Source organism: Nansenia antarctica (genome assembly GCF_963989245.1).
Source record: "Nansenia antarctica genome assembly, chromosome: 4".
NCBI classification, from domain to species: domain Eukaryota; kingdom Metazoa; phylum Chordata; class Actinopteri; order Argentiniformes; family Microstomatidae; genus Nansenia; species Nansenia antarctica.
The window spans coordinates 20,246,739-20,264,238 of NC_137689.1; the positions used below are offsets into that span (position 1 = coordinate 20,246,739).

Sequence of the window (17,500 nt, forward strand, 5' to 3'; positions counted from 1 at the left end):
AGAGAAAATTCATTGTCTTTAGTGTTCAGACAGATACTCTCTGTGAGTTCTCTGTGAGTGTTTTCGTTGAGTGGTTTTTTATTGACTTTGCAACACACCTGGCCAACAGTGTCCCGTTTGTCACTGCTGGATGTCGTGACTGTGGTGCGTGATTCGTGTGAGTCACTTTTTTTTTTCAACCGGACGTTTTTATCCAAAGCGAAATTACATTGAGAGATTACAGGGACAGTCTCCTTGGAGTCATAGGGCTAAGTGCATGTACTCAAGGGCACACTAGTGGTGGTGTTCCCAGGTTGGATATGAACTCGTGACCAGGTAAGCACATAGGTAGGCACCGAAGGTAAGGTAAGGTAAGCACATAATGTTAATGCATGCTTGTCACCTCAGCTCAACTCTCAACAAAAACACTGGCAGCACAGTACACACATAAATCAAAAAGGCAACTTGAAAATGTCTTCCCAAAAAAAAAAAAGTCTAGAGAAGGGAAACAAATTGCTTTCAAAAAAAGAAAAAAACATTACAGTGTGGTTGAGAAACTGCGCCAAAAAATCGCTGCCGGCAGGAGAGAGAGAGAGAAGGGAAGAACACGGCGAGTGACTGAACGCTACATTTAGATTGAGCTGTGATTGAGCTGTGTGCCGTTTCCTTTAAAACAAACACAACCATTTCAGCAGACTTCAGCCAGTGTGAAGGAACAGGCGAACAGCCGCAAGGAGGGGGATGAGTACTCAGAGAAGAGGGAGAAACTGGAGAGGGGGATTCCACACACACACACACACACACACACACACACACACACACTCTCTCTCTCTCTCTCTCTTCCCTCCCTCCCTCCCTCCCTCCTTCCCTCCCCTCTCTCTCTCTCTCCTCCCCTCCCCCTCTCCCCCTCCCTCTCTCCCCCTCCCTCCCTCTCTCTCTCCCTTCCCTCTCTTTCCCTCCCTCCCTCCCCCCTCTCTCTCTTTCTCTCTCTCCCCTCTCTCCCTACCGCACCCTCCCTGCCTCTCACCCTCCTTCCATCTCTCTCCCTCCCTCCCTCCCTCCCTCCCTCCCCTCCTATCACCCAGCAGTGGTATCCAGCAGATAAAAGAACTCCCGAAAAAGCAGAAGAGAGACGCATTCCAATTCAACCTGGCACTCTGCTTCTTCTCCCTCATTTATGTTCCCCTATTCCAGTGGAAGAACAGAAGGAAACTGACAAGTCCGTCCAGGAAAAGGAGGAGATATCAAAGAGAGCCTCTTTAGTGCACAGATGTCCCGTCAGCCTCGTCATCCGTGGCAGAGGAGGTCCTCATTAGTGCAGAGACATCGCCTCATCACTGTCAGCACCAAAACAGAGTATTTTTTGGGGGGAGGGGGGGGGGGGTGACATTGTAGGGCAGCTTCCCCCCCCACTTACAGTGTACTGTGGCTACACTCCCAGGTCATCATCATCATCATCTTCATCATCATCATCATCATCATCAACATCATCATCATCATCCTCCACTGGGTGGTGGCAACAACAACAACAACAACAGCAGCACATTAGTCCCTCTCACCGCCACGGGCAGCATCTCAGCATCTCAGCAGCATGAGCAGGGGGTACGACATGTGACCTCTGACCTCTGCGCTCAGCTATCCCCAGTAGGCCTACTGGTGTCTCCCACAGCCCGTCCACAACTCTCCCCCTTCTCCTCCCCTCCCTCCCTCACTCCACCACTCTCCCCCTTCTCCTCCCCCCCTCCCTCCCTCCCTCTGGAAACGCTCAACACCCATGGTGGAGGGGCCAATGACAGCTCACACTATGCTCCACTTTCCTCATTCTCTTCTCTCCTCCCTCCTCTACCACTCTCTCTCTCTCTCTCTCTCTCTCTCTCTCTCTCTCTCTCTCTCTCTCTCTCTCTCTCTCTCTCTCTCTCTCTCTCTCTCTCTCTCTCTCTCTCTCTCTCTCTCTCTCTCTCTCTCTCTCTCTCTCTCTCTCTCTCTCTCTCTCTCTCTCTCTCTCTCTCTCTCTCTCTCTCTCTCTCTCTCTCTCTCTCTCTCTCTCTCTCTCTCTCTCTCTCTCTCCCTCTCGTTCTTGTTGACATGTCTTCAGAAGGAGATATCTGGCACCCCAGTGAACCCTGAGGCATGGATGAGGTAGTCTCAAGGCCAAACATGGCCAGACAGGCTCATGTTGTTTCAGGTTTGATTTTGTTCACAATTCAAACAAAGCTAGATTTACGGGCAGTGTTGAAACAAAATCCCGGATAGAAAAATAAAAATAAAAAAAAGAATTCAAAGGAGGGAAAACATACATTCTCTTTGGGAAAGATTCCTGTATAAGACGGGAGTGTTGGGAACCTTCATTAGGAGGTTGCTGTTTACAATATGGAGGTAGGGAGGGATGGAGGGAGGGAGGGAGGGAGGGAGGGAGGGAGGGAAGTGCGGGACGGGGCAAGAACAGCTTTGCAGCATCGTGTTGGTACTCCAGGGATGCATAATCAGTATTTCTGGAGAGGAACAAATCTTTTCATACAGCAATCTACACCTTCCTAATAGGCATCATTTACACTCATCACTCAAATACAACGGGCTAGATTTATTATTCAGTGATGAGATTGTCATAAGGGGGACATTTCCCAAGCGTTTCACACAAAGCTGCTCTGTGCTACAGTATGAAGCCTGCGAGCAGTACACCTGTAAAGGGTCCCATTGTGTTGCTAATGAGGAGGGGGGGGGGGGGGGGGGCTGTTGTCTGTTATGGTGTCGTTGAGAGGGAGATACAAGTCTAGGTGGCATAGTTCAAATACCTCTCCAAATAGGGTGGTTGGCAAATCTATTGGAGGAGCGAAACACCTGAAACAATTCAGTTTAGTAAACAGGGAGCACTTTGAAAAGTAGAGGAGGTATGTAAGCTCCGAGCTATCTTGGGCCAATTACTTCCAACGTCCCTCTAATCTGTGGAGTGATAAGGGGACCGTAAACACACACACACACACACACACACACACACACACAAACACACACTCATGCCCGCATACACACACACACACACACGCACGCACACACACACACACACACACACACACACACACACACACACACACACACACACAGGACGAGCTCAAACAGCCTCTAAAGGGTCATTGATGTGCGCATGAGTGCATCTCCCCAGTCATCAGCACTTCCTCAACACATTAGAGCCATGACACAGATAGAGCTGATACCAGGGCTGCTTCTAATATCCTCTCCAACACAGGACCCAGCTTAGAGGGTTCAGCCTATGGTCACGTTGAGGTGAAAATATCATCTTCCCCTGAGTTGTCCTCCTAGGCCAGCCAGTAGTGATCGATTATCTCGCTCCCCCCTCTCCCCACTTTGCTACCACAGCACAGCCTAACAGTCAGCAGCGACCGCCTTCTCCAATAAACAGGCGGCCAACGGAACTTCAGTTAGCATTGTTGGCAAATGCCAAAATCTCCCTCAGAGAAACTTGCTGCAGTAGCAAAGTGGGAAACAGATAACCGGAGACATGTTCACTACTGGCCTATGAGGACCACTCAGATGATGTTTCATGTAAACATAAAAATAGGCTCAACCATCCCTTTAAGCCCTATCTTGGAAGTCTGCATTAAGGCTTTGCATCTCGGGCAGGAAGTGACAAAATAAGAGTTCAATGATGGTAATTAAAGAGTGTGTATGTATTCCATAAATCTCTGTCTTCCTCAGTATTGTGGTGAGAACACTGTGTTAGTGATAAACCCTATCAATGTGGGCCAGTCCCAGGTCATGGATATGTACACAAGCCTCCCCTGTTCAAACCCACTGCAGGGTTAATGTGACTTCATCAGGCCTCTCCCCGCTGACCTCTCTCTCTCTATCTATCTCTCGCTCTCTCTATCTATCTCAATATCTTTCTCTCTCTCTCTCTTGCACAATAACCTGCTCTGCTACTGATCTCACAGCTGATGGAGTATGGACTGAGTCTCACCTCAACCCTTCACATACTCCTGCTGGAGAAGGCTATGGCCATGGTCCGATCACCAAAAATGACAACACTCACGCACTTACACACACACACACACACACACACACACACACACACACACACACACACAGACACACACACACACACACACACACACACACACACATACACCACAGTCACACAGACTCACACCACTGTCACACAGACTCACACCACTGTCACACGTGTATCGTGTTTTTATCTAACACTGATAGTGTCGAAACTGTCACCAAGACAAGGAATAACCGTGGAGAGAGGATAATAAAACAGTGGAATAAGGACTTGTTCACAGTCCTTATCTCTGGTGATGAGGTTTGCTCTGACTCATATAATCACACCTTTATTGCACTGGGCATAGATCCTGTCAGCTGGCAGGCAGGCTGCTGGTCAAGGGCCACCGGTTCAGAGCACACAGAGTGACCGATGAAACGAAAAGCATATATTATGCGCAAGATAAGAAACTTTATGGAAGTCAATAGACACTCATCTATTATACTCATTCCTCTCTCTCTCTCTCTCTCTCTCTCTCTCTCTCTCTCTCTCTCTCTCTCTCTCTCTCTCTCTCTCTCTCTCTCTCTCTCTCTCTCTCTCACACACACACACACACACACACACACACACACACACACACACACACACACACACACACAAGCGCGCATCTAACATGTAACAATGTAAAAGTGAAAATAAAGTCCGCAAAAAATGTATTTATAACACTGTCTTTACCTGAACAAATGTGAAGAAATCCGAGTAGAATGTAAATTCCCATAGAACGCGCAGGCATCATTCCAAAGCCGCTGAGGAGGGAGGGAGGGGGACTAATTATGTAATCCACAAATAATTAGCGGGGGTCTATTCAATCTAAATACCTAAGAATTGTCATAGATAGTTCTGCTTTCCTTCTTCAGTAAAAACACCACGCCGTCTCCTCTCCACCGCTGTTCGCTGCACACTGAGGTATAATAAGCGAGAGAGAGCGAGTCCCCCGAATAACTCCGTGCGTTTTCTTTAGCAAAAAAAGTGAAATCGTGAGCTTAGAATTATAAGGTTCTATCTCCGTTTAGGGTAGTTCAGAGATATTGAGCATCAACGTTTTTACATTCCAGTATGTTTTGTGAGATAGAACCGTTGTATTTTATTAATTACTAACTCAAAAATGTCAACATTTTAAAAATAGAACCTTATAATTCTAACATCACGAAATGAGTCCAAAATTCACAATGTCCAACTCCGGTCACCTTTCTGGTTTCAATGTGTAGTTTTTCCAATTCCAACCCCATAAGCGCTCTCCCGACTCCTGCGAGCACTTCGGGCTGTGAAAGGACGTCTGAAAGCCACAGCAGAGCGCAGTGAGGGGCTGCTCAGTGGGATGCGTCTGTCCTGTGCGCCACTCCTACCCAACGAGGCCAGCCATGAGGGGCTCTGCCATAGACGCAAAGACCGGTTTATTTCATAACGGGACGACCAAACAAATGCCACTGTCACTGAAAAGTGTTACATTGTTTTTAAAGTGATTTTACACAGTAAATTCGTGACGTTAGAATTATAAGGTTCTATCTCCATTTTTGTCAAAATTTAGTTTTTTTACATAATCTGATCCATTAGGTGTTTATTAATGCCTGTGTGGTGTTATCTTTAAAATGTTGACATTTTTGAGTTAGTAATTCATAAAACACAAAGGTTCCATCTCACAAAACATAATGGAATGTAAAAACGTTGACGCTAAATATAACTGAACTACCCTAAACGGAGATAGAACCTTATAATTCTAAGCTCACGCACTGTTACTGAAAAGTTTTACATTGTTTTTAAAGAAGTGATTTACACAGTCAATTGCAACACATGATCAGATGTGTGTTCACTTGATTTTAGACGGTGTTGTTGGAGGTTTCAGGTTTGTCTTGATTTAATGTGTGGTTAATAAAACATTTAAAAAGAGTATTCTCTCTCTATGCTGGAGTCAAAACAGTTGATTACAATTTCCCACAGTTAACAATTCATCTAGGCTACGTTCTCTCTACAAGGCTACTCAAAAGACAACCAGGGTTCGAGTTATGTGGGAGCCAATGGGAGCTGAGCTCCCATAGAGATGGTCTGAGACTCTCTGAGCTCCCATGAAGGCAGTAAAATCAAAAATCTGTGGGGGTCGCTAATAATACATTACCACAACTATTATTTGATCAAAATGTCAATGTAATGAATATTATTTAATTTATATTATAAATATTGTAAAATAAACACGTTTTCCAAAAGAGCTACGCGCACCATTAATCTCCTGTGAATGACAGTAGGCCTTTGACTGCCTGCACTTCACCACCAAGACACCATGGGGCGCAGTAGAATATTGTGCAACAGCAAAAGGTTGATTAATCAGCTGTGCGGTAAACCGTTGGAACACACAGTGCACAGCTGATTAATCAATTAAACCAATAGAGTGAGACAGGATATGTTCATATACCAGTTGCCTTTCAGGAAGTAGTGAGATCGTGCACCTAGCCTATTATTGAGAAGCAAACATTCATTCATTAGCTATACAGGAGTATATACATACAGTAGCTACCATGCCGCCCAAAAAAAGGCCATTTTTGGACCCTCTCCCGTTCATCCAATCTTGGATAAAGAAAGAACATCGGACGTCAGCATCATGGGTTCCAGGACCGCGACCGCAGCCTACTGAAAACAGACCAAACAGGTCTATCTTGTCTCCGTAAAGGTAAGGTGGCTTTTACTTTTTACTAACCTAGTGTACATGTATTTTTCGCTCCTTCTGTATAGCAAAAATAACACAATTATTGGCCGAGATACATGTGTGACTATCGCTTTTATAGCTGTTGTTTCATGTGGGGCTGTTGATGTGGTGAAATGAGTAGCCTGCAGCTGTAGCGTCAGGATATGTTGGTATTTGAGGAGGAGGATGAGGATGAGGATGATGTTTCGGTACCGGTACCGTTTTTAAAGTATCGATTTGTCACCGGTATCGAATAAAACCCAAACTGTACCCAACCCTAACTATATGTTTACATGCCAACTAATTAGCTAATTCATTTCTGTCATTTAGAGCTGAGGGGAGCAACAGAGAGACGGACAACAGGACAGTAACAGAGAGACAACGGGAGAGGAGAGCAATAGAGACAGAACTGAATGCACTGAACTTTTTTTTTTATTCTTTGCATTATTAACACTGTTGTGTTATTGTGTTATTAAAGTGTTTAAGTGTTTTATGGTAAAGCATTATGAGTGGTGTGTGTGCAGGGTGCTCGTGAGTTGTATATTTTGGGGAGGGGGGAGGCTTGTGTATGGGGGCGGGGGGTCCCCACACAAAGGAGTAGCCTAGGGCCACTGACCACCTTAATCCGCTACTGCCTATAGCTAATTAAAACTTGTAAGTCCCATCGCTGTGTGGGCATGATTCGCGCGTGCATGAGAACATTTCGCACTGTTATTTTGGAGACCCCCACAGAGATCAGCTTATAACTCGAACCCTGAAGACAACGAATGATGTCCTCTCTGATTGTTTGAGGAACAGGGTGCTCCCTCTACATGCTGCTATTCATTGGAAATTCAAAAGGACTTTAAGTCCACAGGGAAACACAGGGCGGATTTAAAACGACCGTGTGAACTAACGGTCTCTCACCCAATGTGCTTATCTGCCCTTTAAATCCCGCACGTGGTTCGCTTGGGCACAATCTATTATCTAAATGAGCCAATTAAAATTCACTTTTGTGAATATTAGCCAGGAGCAGTGTTATTCATCTCATAATCAAGGATTACATCTATAAGAATATTTGCTAATCGACCCTTGAGAACTGAACATTTTCATAATGGCAAACTGGACATGTTAAAAGTATATTATTAAAGTGTTTTCGGCCTGCCTTTAGTGCTATCATGTCATATATCGTGTCATATTTGAAAACTAATATAAAGCATATTCATTATCAAAGTGTCGAGAATTTGTCATCACTTGTAGCCTATATGGGATTTATGGGTTTACTTGAGAAACTGTGGAACCATTCCAAGCTTCGTGTCTGGCCTGTATCAGAGTCATGAACAGCACAAGTGCTCCCTCTGCTGGCGGACTAGCGACATACTTGTGAGGAGGAATCATATTAAAGAAGATATTTTTTTCTCCTTTGTTTGAGAAAATACACACAGAGTGATAATAATAATAATAATAATAATAATAATAATAATAATAACAATAATAAAAATAACTTTATTTGATATGCTTGCACTATGGGCTATGCTACACAGAGGAAAATGCTGGTGTATTATATGTTATTGCCATTCTTAGCATTAAAGCAGCCTGGGTTTTGTACTCTTCAAAAGCACTTAACTAAGGGGAAAATGCATGTTTATGGATGTATAACTGTTGGCATGTCATACAAGGCCTAATAATCTCTCTCTCCCTCCCTCCCTCCATCCCTCCCCTGCCTTCCTCCCCCCCCCCCTCTCTCTCTCTCTCTCTCTGCACATATACAGTGCTGTAGCTTCAGTCCCCCGTCCCCCCCTGCTATCCTGCCCCCACCCCTCCCCCGTCTGTAGTGAGAGAGCATTCCCTGCCCCCCAGCCTCCAGCCTCAAACCCCTTTAATTGCCCTGAGTGTGCCACTGGCGGCTTAGCTGAATGCTCCCAGATGGAAGGAGACCAGGGCTGGAACCAGTACCGCACAGCGCAGCAATGAGCAGCGCTGCACAGTGGGCCTGGTAAACAACCAGTGAAATATGGGTACTCACAGAATAACTATCAGCACATTCCTCAGTTTATAAAACATCTTGTTTTTCCACTCCGTCTCCCTTTTACACACACACACACACACGCACGCACACATACACGCACGCACGCACATACGCACACACGCACACACGAACGCACACACATATACAGACACACACACACAGATACAGATACACACACACACACACACACATGCAATGCACATACATAGTAATCCTCCCTGGCTCTCCTTCCATGTCTCCCTGACTACCTCAAAGTACCAGCTGCTTGGTCCTATAGAAGATGTAACAACCCCTCTACTGTAACAACCCCTCTACTGTAACATCCCCTGTACTGTTACAACCCCTGTACTGTAACATCCCCTGTACTGTAACATCCCCTCTACTGTAACATCCCCTGTACTGTAACATCCCCTCTACTGTAACAACCCCTGTACTGTAACAACCCCTCTACTGTAACAACCCCTGTACTGTAACATCCCCTCTACTGTAACATCCCCTGTACTGTAACATCCCCTCTACTGTAACAACCTCTCTACTGTAACAACCCCTGTACTGTAACAACCCCTCTACTGTAACATCCCCTCTACTGTAACATCCCCTCTACTGTAACATCCCCTGTACTGTAACATCCCCTGTACTGTAACAACCCCTGTACTGTAACATCCCCTCTACTGTAACATCCCCTGTACTGTAACATCCCCTCTACTGTAACAACCCCTGTACTGTAACATCCCCTGTACTGTAACATCCCCTCTACTGTAACATCCCCTGTACTGTAACAACCTCTGTACTGTAACATCCCCTGTACTGTAACATCCCCTGTACTGTAACATCCCCTGTACTGTAACATCCCCTGTACTGTAACATCCCCTGTACTGTAACATCCCCTGTACTGTAACAACCCCTGTACTGTAACAACCCCTGTACTGTAACATCCCCTGTACTGTAACAACCTCTGTACTGTAACATCCCCTGTACTGTAACATCCCCTGTACTGTAACATCCCCTCTACTGTAACAACCTCTGTACTGTAACATCCCCTGTACTGTAACAACCCCTCTACTGTAACATCCCCTGTACTGTAACAACCCCTGTACTGTAACAACCCCTGTACTGTAACAACCCCTGTACTGTAACAACCCCTCTACTGTAACATCCCCTCTACTGTAACAACCCCTGTACTGTAACATCCCCTGTACTGTAACATCCCCTCTACTGTAACAACCCCTCTACTGTAACATCCCCTGTACTGTAACAACCCCTCTACTGTAACATCCCCTCTACTGTAACAACCCCTCTACTGTAACAACCCCTGTACTGTAACAACCCCTCTACTGTAACATCCCCTGTACTGTAACATCCCCTCTACTGTAACAACCCCTGTACTGTAACAACCCCTCTACTGTAACAACCCCTGTACTGTAACAACCCCTCTACTGTTCAGAGAAGAAGTGGCTGTGTGTAATATCCAGGACACAGGCCCCATTCGTCACTAAGCCCGGATTGCCGCCTCCGATACACACCATTTCTCCTGTCACTTTTACTCCTTTTTATTTCTCCCACTTCCATTCTCCCCCTCCCTCTATCAGCCCTCCCTCCTCCGTCTTGTTTTCTCTCCATCTCTCTCAGCCCCTCCATCCCCCCAGTGAGAGTATCCTCACTCCTCCTGCAGTACACCCACCTGCAGTTTCCTCGCTCATCTATCCTCATAATAATGTCCTGCTTGTCAGGTGAGGATATACACAATACATACTGCTAAGCTGTAATAGGGTTTCCAAGCCTCCATACGAGAACATTGTGATTACGGCTGTTGTATAGATTCACATTTCACACATAAAGCTACGGGAGAATCAATAGTCCACCTTGGACTGGAGAAATGATTCAAAAATAAGACCGCAAAATGTCCAACGTGTATGTAGAGAGATAGGCCTTCTATGCGGTATGTAAATTGAAGCATGCATCGTTCCCGGCAGCATTACATATTCATCGTTGTCATTTTAGAAGATTGTTTTAAGTGTTAGCTCCTCAATAATTCTCTTTGAGGTTTTATCTCGGCTTTATATCAAGGCCCTGGCGAGGGTTTGATGGGTGAGGGATGGAAGTCATTAAAAGAAATCTCTCAAGGTCACGAGGCGGGGGGGGGGGGGTGTCAAGGAGGCACTTAAGCCAGGAGACATGTCTCCTGTCGAAATATCTCCTTCTCTTACAAATCCTCTCCTGTGACAAACGGTGTCGAGAGGATTTCCGGGTGAACTTTCCCGGAGTGAACTTTCCTCTCTGGACAACTCTTCCGACCCCAATTCCCTGAAACAAAAGGGATCAATGTCAATAAATCCGACGGCATCCTGTGAGTTGGGTGTCAAATCCCTTTCCATAACAGAAGATAGAATGTGTGCTTTACTGACCTCAGTGGCTGAGAGGGAGATGAGGGGGGGGGCCTCACGCACCACATCATAGTGGCCGCCCCTCTCGGTGAAGAGAGGGGCCCTCACTGAGGACCCCTAACGGATCGCCTCCTACACAAACACACCGGCTCTCACAGGGAGCGCTCAGAGACCCCAGCTGCCTAAACAAACGCGGCGGCGGCGGCGAAGCTAATGTGATAAATAGGATCTAGAGGTCCGCCGGGGAGCGCTGACCTCACACGCGTGTGGCCTCAAACATAACAGCAGGTGCGGAGCACATTTCAAGAGTGCAGAGTTGATCATTTCGACGGTACATTTCACAGGTCCGCCCGAGTCGTCCAATACCGCTCCAAGACTAATGTTACTGTACCAGAGAAACAGATGGACAGAAAGAAATGGACCGAGAGAGAGACACATGTATGTCTGCGTGGGCATAAACACAGTAAAAAATGAGCCTGAGGACTCGTGATTCATGAGACAAAGCCAAGTAGTGAAAATTATTATTTTTCCTACTCAAAGCTCAAGCTCCGAGTTGGCTCGGCGCCAGGGCTAACAACACAAGAAAACAAACACACGTCCAACCGCCGCGGATATTTATGAAGGCACGAATAATGCGGGGATCTCCATAGATACGACCGGCAACAAACACTGCCTCGTTAGTGCGTTAGTGCGTTAATTAATGATTCATGTTTGTGTGGGTTGTTGTTAAACAACACGGGTGATTTATGTATTTGTGGCACATCTGGGATCTCCCCCAGGCATAGGTACACATCGAGCCAATCTACTATAAAAGAAGAAAAATTAGGCGCAGACAGGTTTGCATCGTGCAATTAAGTTACAATTAATTCCAGTTATTTTCCCTGAGCTTGTGATAATCACCCTGGAAATGATCTCTCTGCACCCCCCTCACCCCAACCCCCCCACCCATTTAAGAGGCAGACAAAAGGGATCCACCAAAGATAACACAGCCATTGTCTGTGTTAATGGATAAACGGGCCCTGGTATCACAGTGTTACGTGTTGACATACAGTACACATAGTTAATAGACGTATCCAATGGGAATTCTCCCTGGTAGCGGCAGTAACGCGTACTCATCGTCTGCGCAGTGATAACCAGTTAATTCACACGACAGTTGGTGAACGCTCCACGACCGTGTTGTTGTCTGACACTAACGCCCGTCAGCAACAACTTTCACTCTTCCTTTTTCTCTCAACCATTTTCAAATGGTTTCCTTATCACCCTCCTTCCCTGATTCCCCCATATCTTTCCTGTTCTCCCATTATCTGTAACAGCCAATTTCCCCCACCGTTCTCTCCCTCTCTCCCTCTCTCCCATTCGTCAGCGCCTCGCCCAGCACACCACTCTTGTCGCTCAGGGTCATACACACAATGAAAATGTGAAATATGACTGACAGACAGACAAGGTGCCTTACTGTTATCCTCGCTCTACCCCCCAGCACATCTGGGACGGCTGATGCACTAAGCATGCCTCTCCTCCTCATCATCATCTCCCCTCCTCCTCTCTTTTCCTCTTGTCTGTACCGTGTTGTGATGTTCCTATCAATCATTATAGCTGTTGGCTTGACAGGCCCAACTATCTCCCCTACCCCAAAAGTAAATCTCTGATATGATCTCTCCCTCTCTCCCCCCCCCCCCCCCCCCCCCCTCTCTCTCTCTCTCTCTCTCTCTCTCTCTCTCTCTCTCTCTCTCTCTTTCTCTCTCTCTCTCCCCCCCCTCTTTCTCTCTCTCTCTCTCTCTCTCTGTCTCTCTCTCTCTCTCTCTCTCTCTCTCTCTCTCTCTCTCTCTCTCTCTCTCTCTCTCTCTCTCTCTCTCTAACTCTCAGTGTTGTGCTGCTGAAGTGGGAGGGGGCAGGGAAACACACATCCAAAAGCGGGTGTTTTTAGTTTCTTCTCTAAAAGTGACCATTTAGAGAAACAGGAGACAAAAGAGCTCCTCTTCTTCCCATCAGCCTCCATGCAACATCCACAGTACCAGGCCTTAACAGGAGAGAGAAGTATCCTCTGTGTATTTGATGGAGCCCTTCAAATATATACAATAAAGTATGTTTATCGAAATTGTAATTTTTCTATCAGACTTGTTGATGTTTTGACTGCCAGAAAGCCTTTAGACAATGTACAGACAACAGGCAGGCTGTCTGTACTGTCACACATGAATGCCTTTCTCCGGATAGCTGCATTAGAAATCGCAAACCAGCCAGTGAAATATGATCATGACCCTTCCATTCAAGCTGTAATCTTTATCCAGATTCCAATCTCTGCAGCCTGTAAGTGCTGTTCGTCACTCCCCAAGGCCGCGCCAGAGAGCTCGGGGGACTGGAACGGAGAAGAACGTCTTAATCAATTTGCTTATTTGCTCTATGACGGCATACCTCCCATGACAGTGAAACCCTTACAATAATATACCAAGGGGAAAGGGAGAGGAGATTGAGTTATGTTGCCTTTGGAAGGCGCACTTGAGGTTCTGCCGCTGCTGAACTGGCATGCACTGATGTTATAGCGTTACCTTGGTGTAGAGAACACAATCTCTTACCTGGGACTTTTGGTTCCCAGGCGTGGCTTTGGATTTCCGTCAACTCTCGGAGTAAAAGTATTAGAGCAGATTAGTTTAATTTCCCATTTTCCGGCAGCACCGGCAATCCTTCACCGTCCTCGTGCACAGGCTGACAGCAATTAATAACCTGGCTCCCAGTTCCGCTCGATTGTTTAAAGCTGGTCCACTTCACGGCCTTGAACATGTAGACCGTAAATACGCATTTTTTTGAAAAAGGTTTTCGATACTAATGTGTTCATGATTTATCCATCTATTATTATTAGAATAATGGTGGCTCCAGCATTGGGTGGAATGATGTCCACTGTTAGTTTGACCAGATGCTTGTCTGTACTGTATGTAAGGTGATGAACCGCAAACGGCAGGCTTATTTTATATATATATATATATATATATATATATATATATATATATATATATATATGTTACGGTACATGTGGGAATACGGTACATGTGGGAAAACTAGGGTTAGAGTTAGCATAAAACGTCGACTTGGTACATGCTGGCATGTCTAACCCTAACTCTAACCCTAACCCTAAGCCTACCTCTACCCCTAACCCTAACCCTAGCACCCTAGCACCTAACCTTAACCCTAGTTTTCCTATATCTACCATATTCCCACATGTACCGTAACATATATATATGTTTGTATATGTAGACTAGACTAACTGAATCCATATCTGTATTCAGCCTACCTGTATACAGAGAGTTGTCTTCTTCATGGTCAGGTGGGGGGGTGGGGGTGGGGGTGGCGCCCTCGCTGGCCACGTCATGTGTGTCTGTATCTGCAGAGGATAACAGAAGAAGATGATGAGGTCCCATGAGAGACACACACACTGTCCACTTTGACCTCTCACTACAGCAGCCGGAGGCTAGTGGGGGTTGAAATCGGAGGACGGGCTCATTGTAATGCATGGGACGGAATGCTTTCATGTTATGTTATGGTACAGTTCCATTCATTACAAGATGCCTTCGCCAGCCTCCACTGAATCCCCCAGATAGCCCTCCCATCATTGGCTTAAAAAGGCAGCAGGCTTTTAACCTCAGAGAGACAGAATCCCAACATGGAAAGGGGATTGAAGGCGGAAGAACACGAACAAGCCAATAAGCAATCATAAACACGCATAAACGCTTAAACATGAGTTATAGAGGATATAAAAGAACAAAGCCCAACATTGCTAGAAAGACAAATTGAGAGAGAGAGAGAGAGAGAGAGAGAGAGAGAGAGAGAGAGAGAGAGAGAGAGAGAGAGAGAGAAAGAGAGAAGATGGGAAGATGACAGACAATAAATCAATAAGTTAATAAAACATATGCTGTCATTTCAGACATCTCTGTTCTTTATTTCACATCGCTGGAGCAAAACAGCCTGTTTCGGTTTCTCTCACATCCACAACTGTGAACTCATTGTGACAGAATATGAACAGAACACCTGTGTTTGATAGCCCCCCCCCCCCCCCCCCCCGTGTTGACAGCCAACTGTAATGTACGGAACATCTCCAATCCAGTCACAAGAGAAGTGAGGACGAGCGAAAGAAAACTTGTTTTTGTCATAATATGGTTTCTAAAGTATTCGCTGTGATGTTTTATTCATTGTCTGCCATCGGGTTTTCCCCTCTGATAGGGCTTTGGAGGGGGTGTTGTGTAATTCTAGGGAAAAATACATTTTTCCTTCTTTTTTGGGGGGGACTCTGTAGTTAAAGGGGTCTGAAGGACTTTGTTGCGTCAAGAGTCTGCTATGAGGGCCAGCCAGCGCAGCCCCTTACATGTGGACTATGCCCTCCGCAAACCTCTAATCACATGTTCTTCATAAACTGTTTTTCTTGGACAGGAGTTGTCTAAAAGCTTGCCAACACAGCCTACCCTTGAATAAATTCCCTTTATTACAACAGACTAAGAACTGGCTGAATACTGTACTTGGCTGCCAGGATACCATCTTAATGCAACCCAAACTTGATTCAGTCCACTCCACTGTTTTAGTGCCAAAGTCCCCACGTTCTAAAGCGACTACACCTACTGTGTATTAGCTGTATGATGTGCTGCAGTGGAGGGTGGTGGAGGTAGGAATCAGAGGACAAGGTCATTGTAGCATGGAATGGAATGGGGAATGGTATCATTCGCTATCGTTCCTTATTTCATTCCATGTATTACAATGAGCTCGTCCTCCGGTTCCTCCCTCCCCTGATGTGCTACAGTACTCGGTGTACTGTACATTTTGAGAGTTCCCCCAAGAACCATTTAAGAAGAACATCATTTACCCTCCCTCCCCCCCATTATCCATCAATACCTTTCATTGACCATTGTTTTTCCAGGTGTTTTTTTTAGAACAGTGTCAATAAGCCTCATTTCAGAAGATGATAGATGATGAACTGTGAATATCTGACTGTGATTGCTACTTGGCATGCCTCCCTCAGACCACCACCGTGTCAGCAGTCAGCAGCCCGCATGACTCACCTCATCAAAGACAATAGAGGGGAATTTTTGCTAATATGTGTGAGTATAATTACGTGGTGAAGATAGATTTGACACTAATCCCTCTCACCTTGCCTCAGCTCATCTCTGACTCACACCTCTCTCACTGGCAGCACACACAGCTCTGAACATGAACCTCAATGTACTGTACTGTCATATAATTAGGGATATCCGAGCTCTAGACCAGCCGTTAAAAAAAAAAACTCAGTGGTTGTTGTTTACTCAGAGTCGTACGTAAACAACATCGGAGTTGTGTGTTCGACGGCTAAGCTTAAATCAATTATTGATAGTTCACCCACGCGTCTTATTCGTTGTCTGCGTTCTCACAGAATGCTCTCTTTTCTGACTGAGACATAGATTTCTGACCTACATGGGCTATAAAAATCTGCTATGAATTAGGTACAGTGTTTTTGCACAGCGCATGACCGACCGGACCCAATTCAAGTCATTCTCTCATCTCTCTCTATCTCCCCAGTCCAGGTGTGATGGATATCTCACTTCAAGGGAGGCTGGTGGAGCCAGACGTCGCAGGACAGGCTCGTTGTAATGCATGGAATGGAATGAGGAACGGTATCAAACACACACATGTCCGACCTTCCGACAGCCTCCACTGTCTCACGTCATTTCCAAGGCCAGCTTCAGTCCCAGCAGTGGAGAGAGAGATAAGAGATCTCTGGTCAGGTCCAGTTTCTTCCACCGACCTCCCTATCAGAATCAAGACCATAGGAGCTCAAACTGCGAGGAATGCGAGGAGAATGGCGAGGGAAAAGGCGAGGGAAATGGCCAATATCAACGACATCAACAGGGAGGAATTTACAAGACAAAGAAGTCTTAGCCTAACTCTGGTCTTTAAAAAGACCAGAAAATGTAATTGAATTTACAAGCGGGAAGTTTCTCAGGAAGTCGAGATTTGATCTGCAATCCTGTCCAACCTCTGATCTCCTACCCAAAACCGCAGAGCTCTACCACAACCTAATGGAAGTTTACGGATTATGCCTTTAAACCCAGAACTAAACTATAATATGGTTCGCCCCAGTGCACCTTATTACAGCAGCCTCTGTTTTTCAAGCGCTCTCCATCCGCCAGCGCCTAACATGACTTCACCCGCTTCTCCGTTAAGAGACGGATAATTATAAGTTAGATGACGATGATGAATACACTGTAGTTGCAAAACATAATTCACCTTAAATCCCCTGTCGTATGAAAGATGTTCAGTAGATTGGAGGCAGCTTCCAGGAAAAAAAAAGAAGCTATCTGACTCTGAAGTGCCATAAATCACTGTTCAGACAACAGTGTGAACAGCCTGAATGTCTCAATTCTGATGAGTAAGTCACC

The 17,500-nt window shown here is 45.7% G+C and overlaps 1 protein-coding gene across 1 annotated transcript in view; it reads right to left on the reverse strand.

The window, feature by feature from the left end:
• Window positions 1-17,500, reverse strand: part of LOC308155856 (roundabout homolog 1-like) — a gene marked incomplete at both ends in the record, with an annotated part of 150,638 nt that overhangs the window by 111,797 nt on the left and 21,341 nt on the right. The window contains one exon of the mRNA XM_080529225.1: window positions 14,392-14,481. Within this exon, the coding sequence (XP_080385351.1) occupies window positions 14,392-14,481 (90 nt within the window). The remainder of the gene's footprint in view (window positions 1-14,391; window positions 14,482-17,500) is intronic.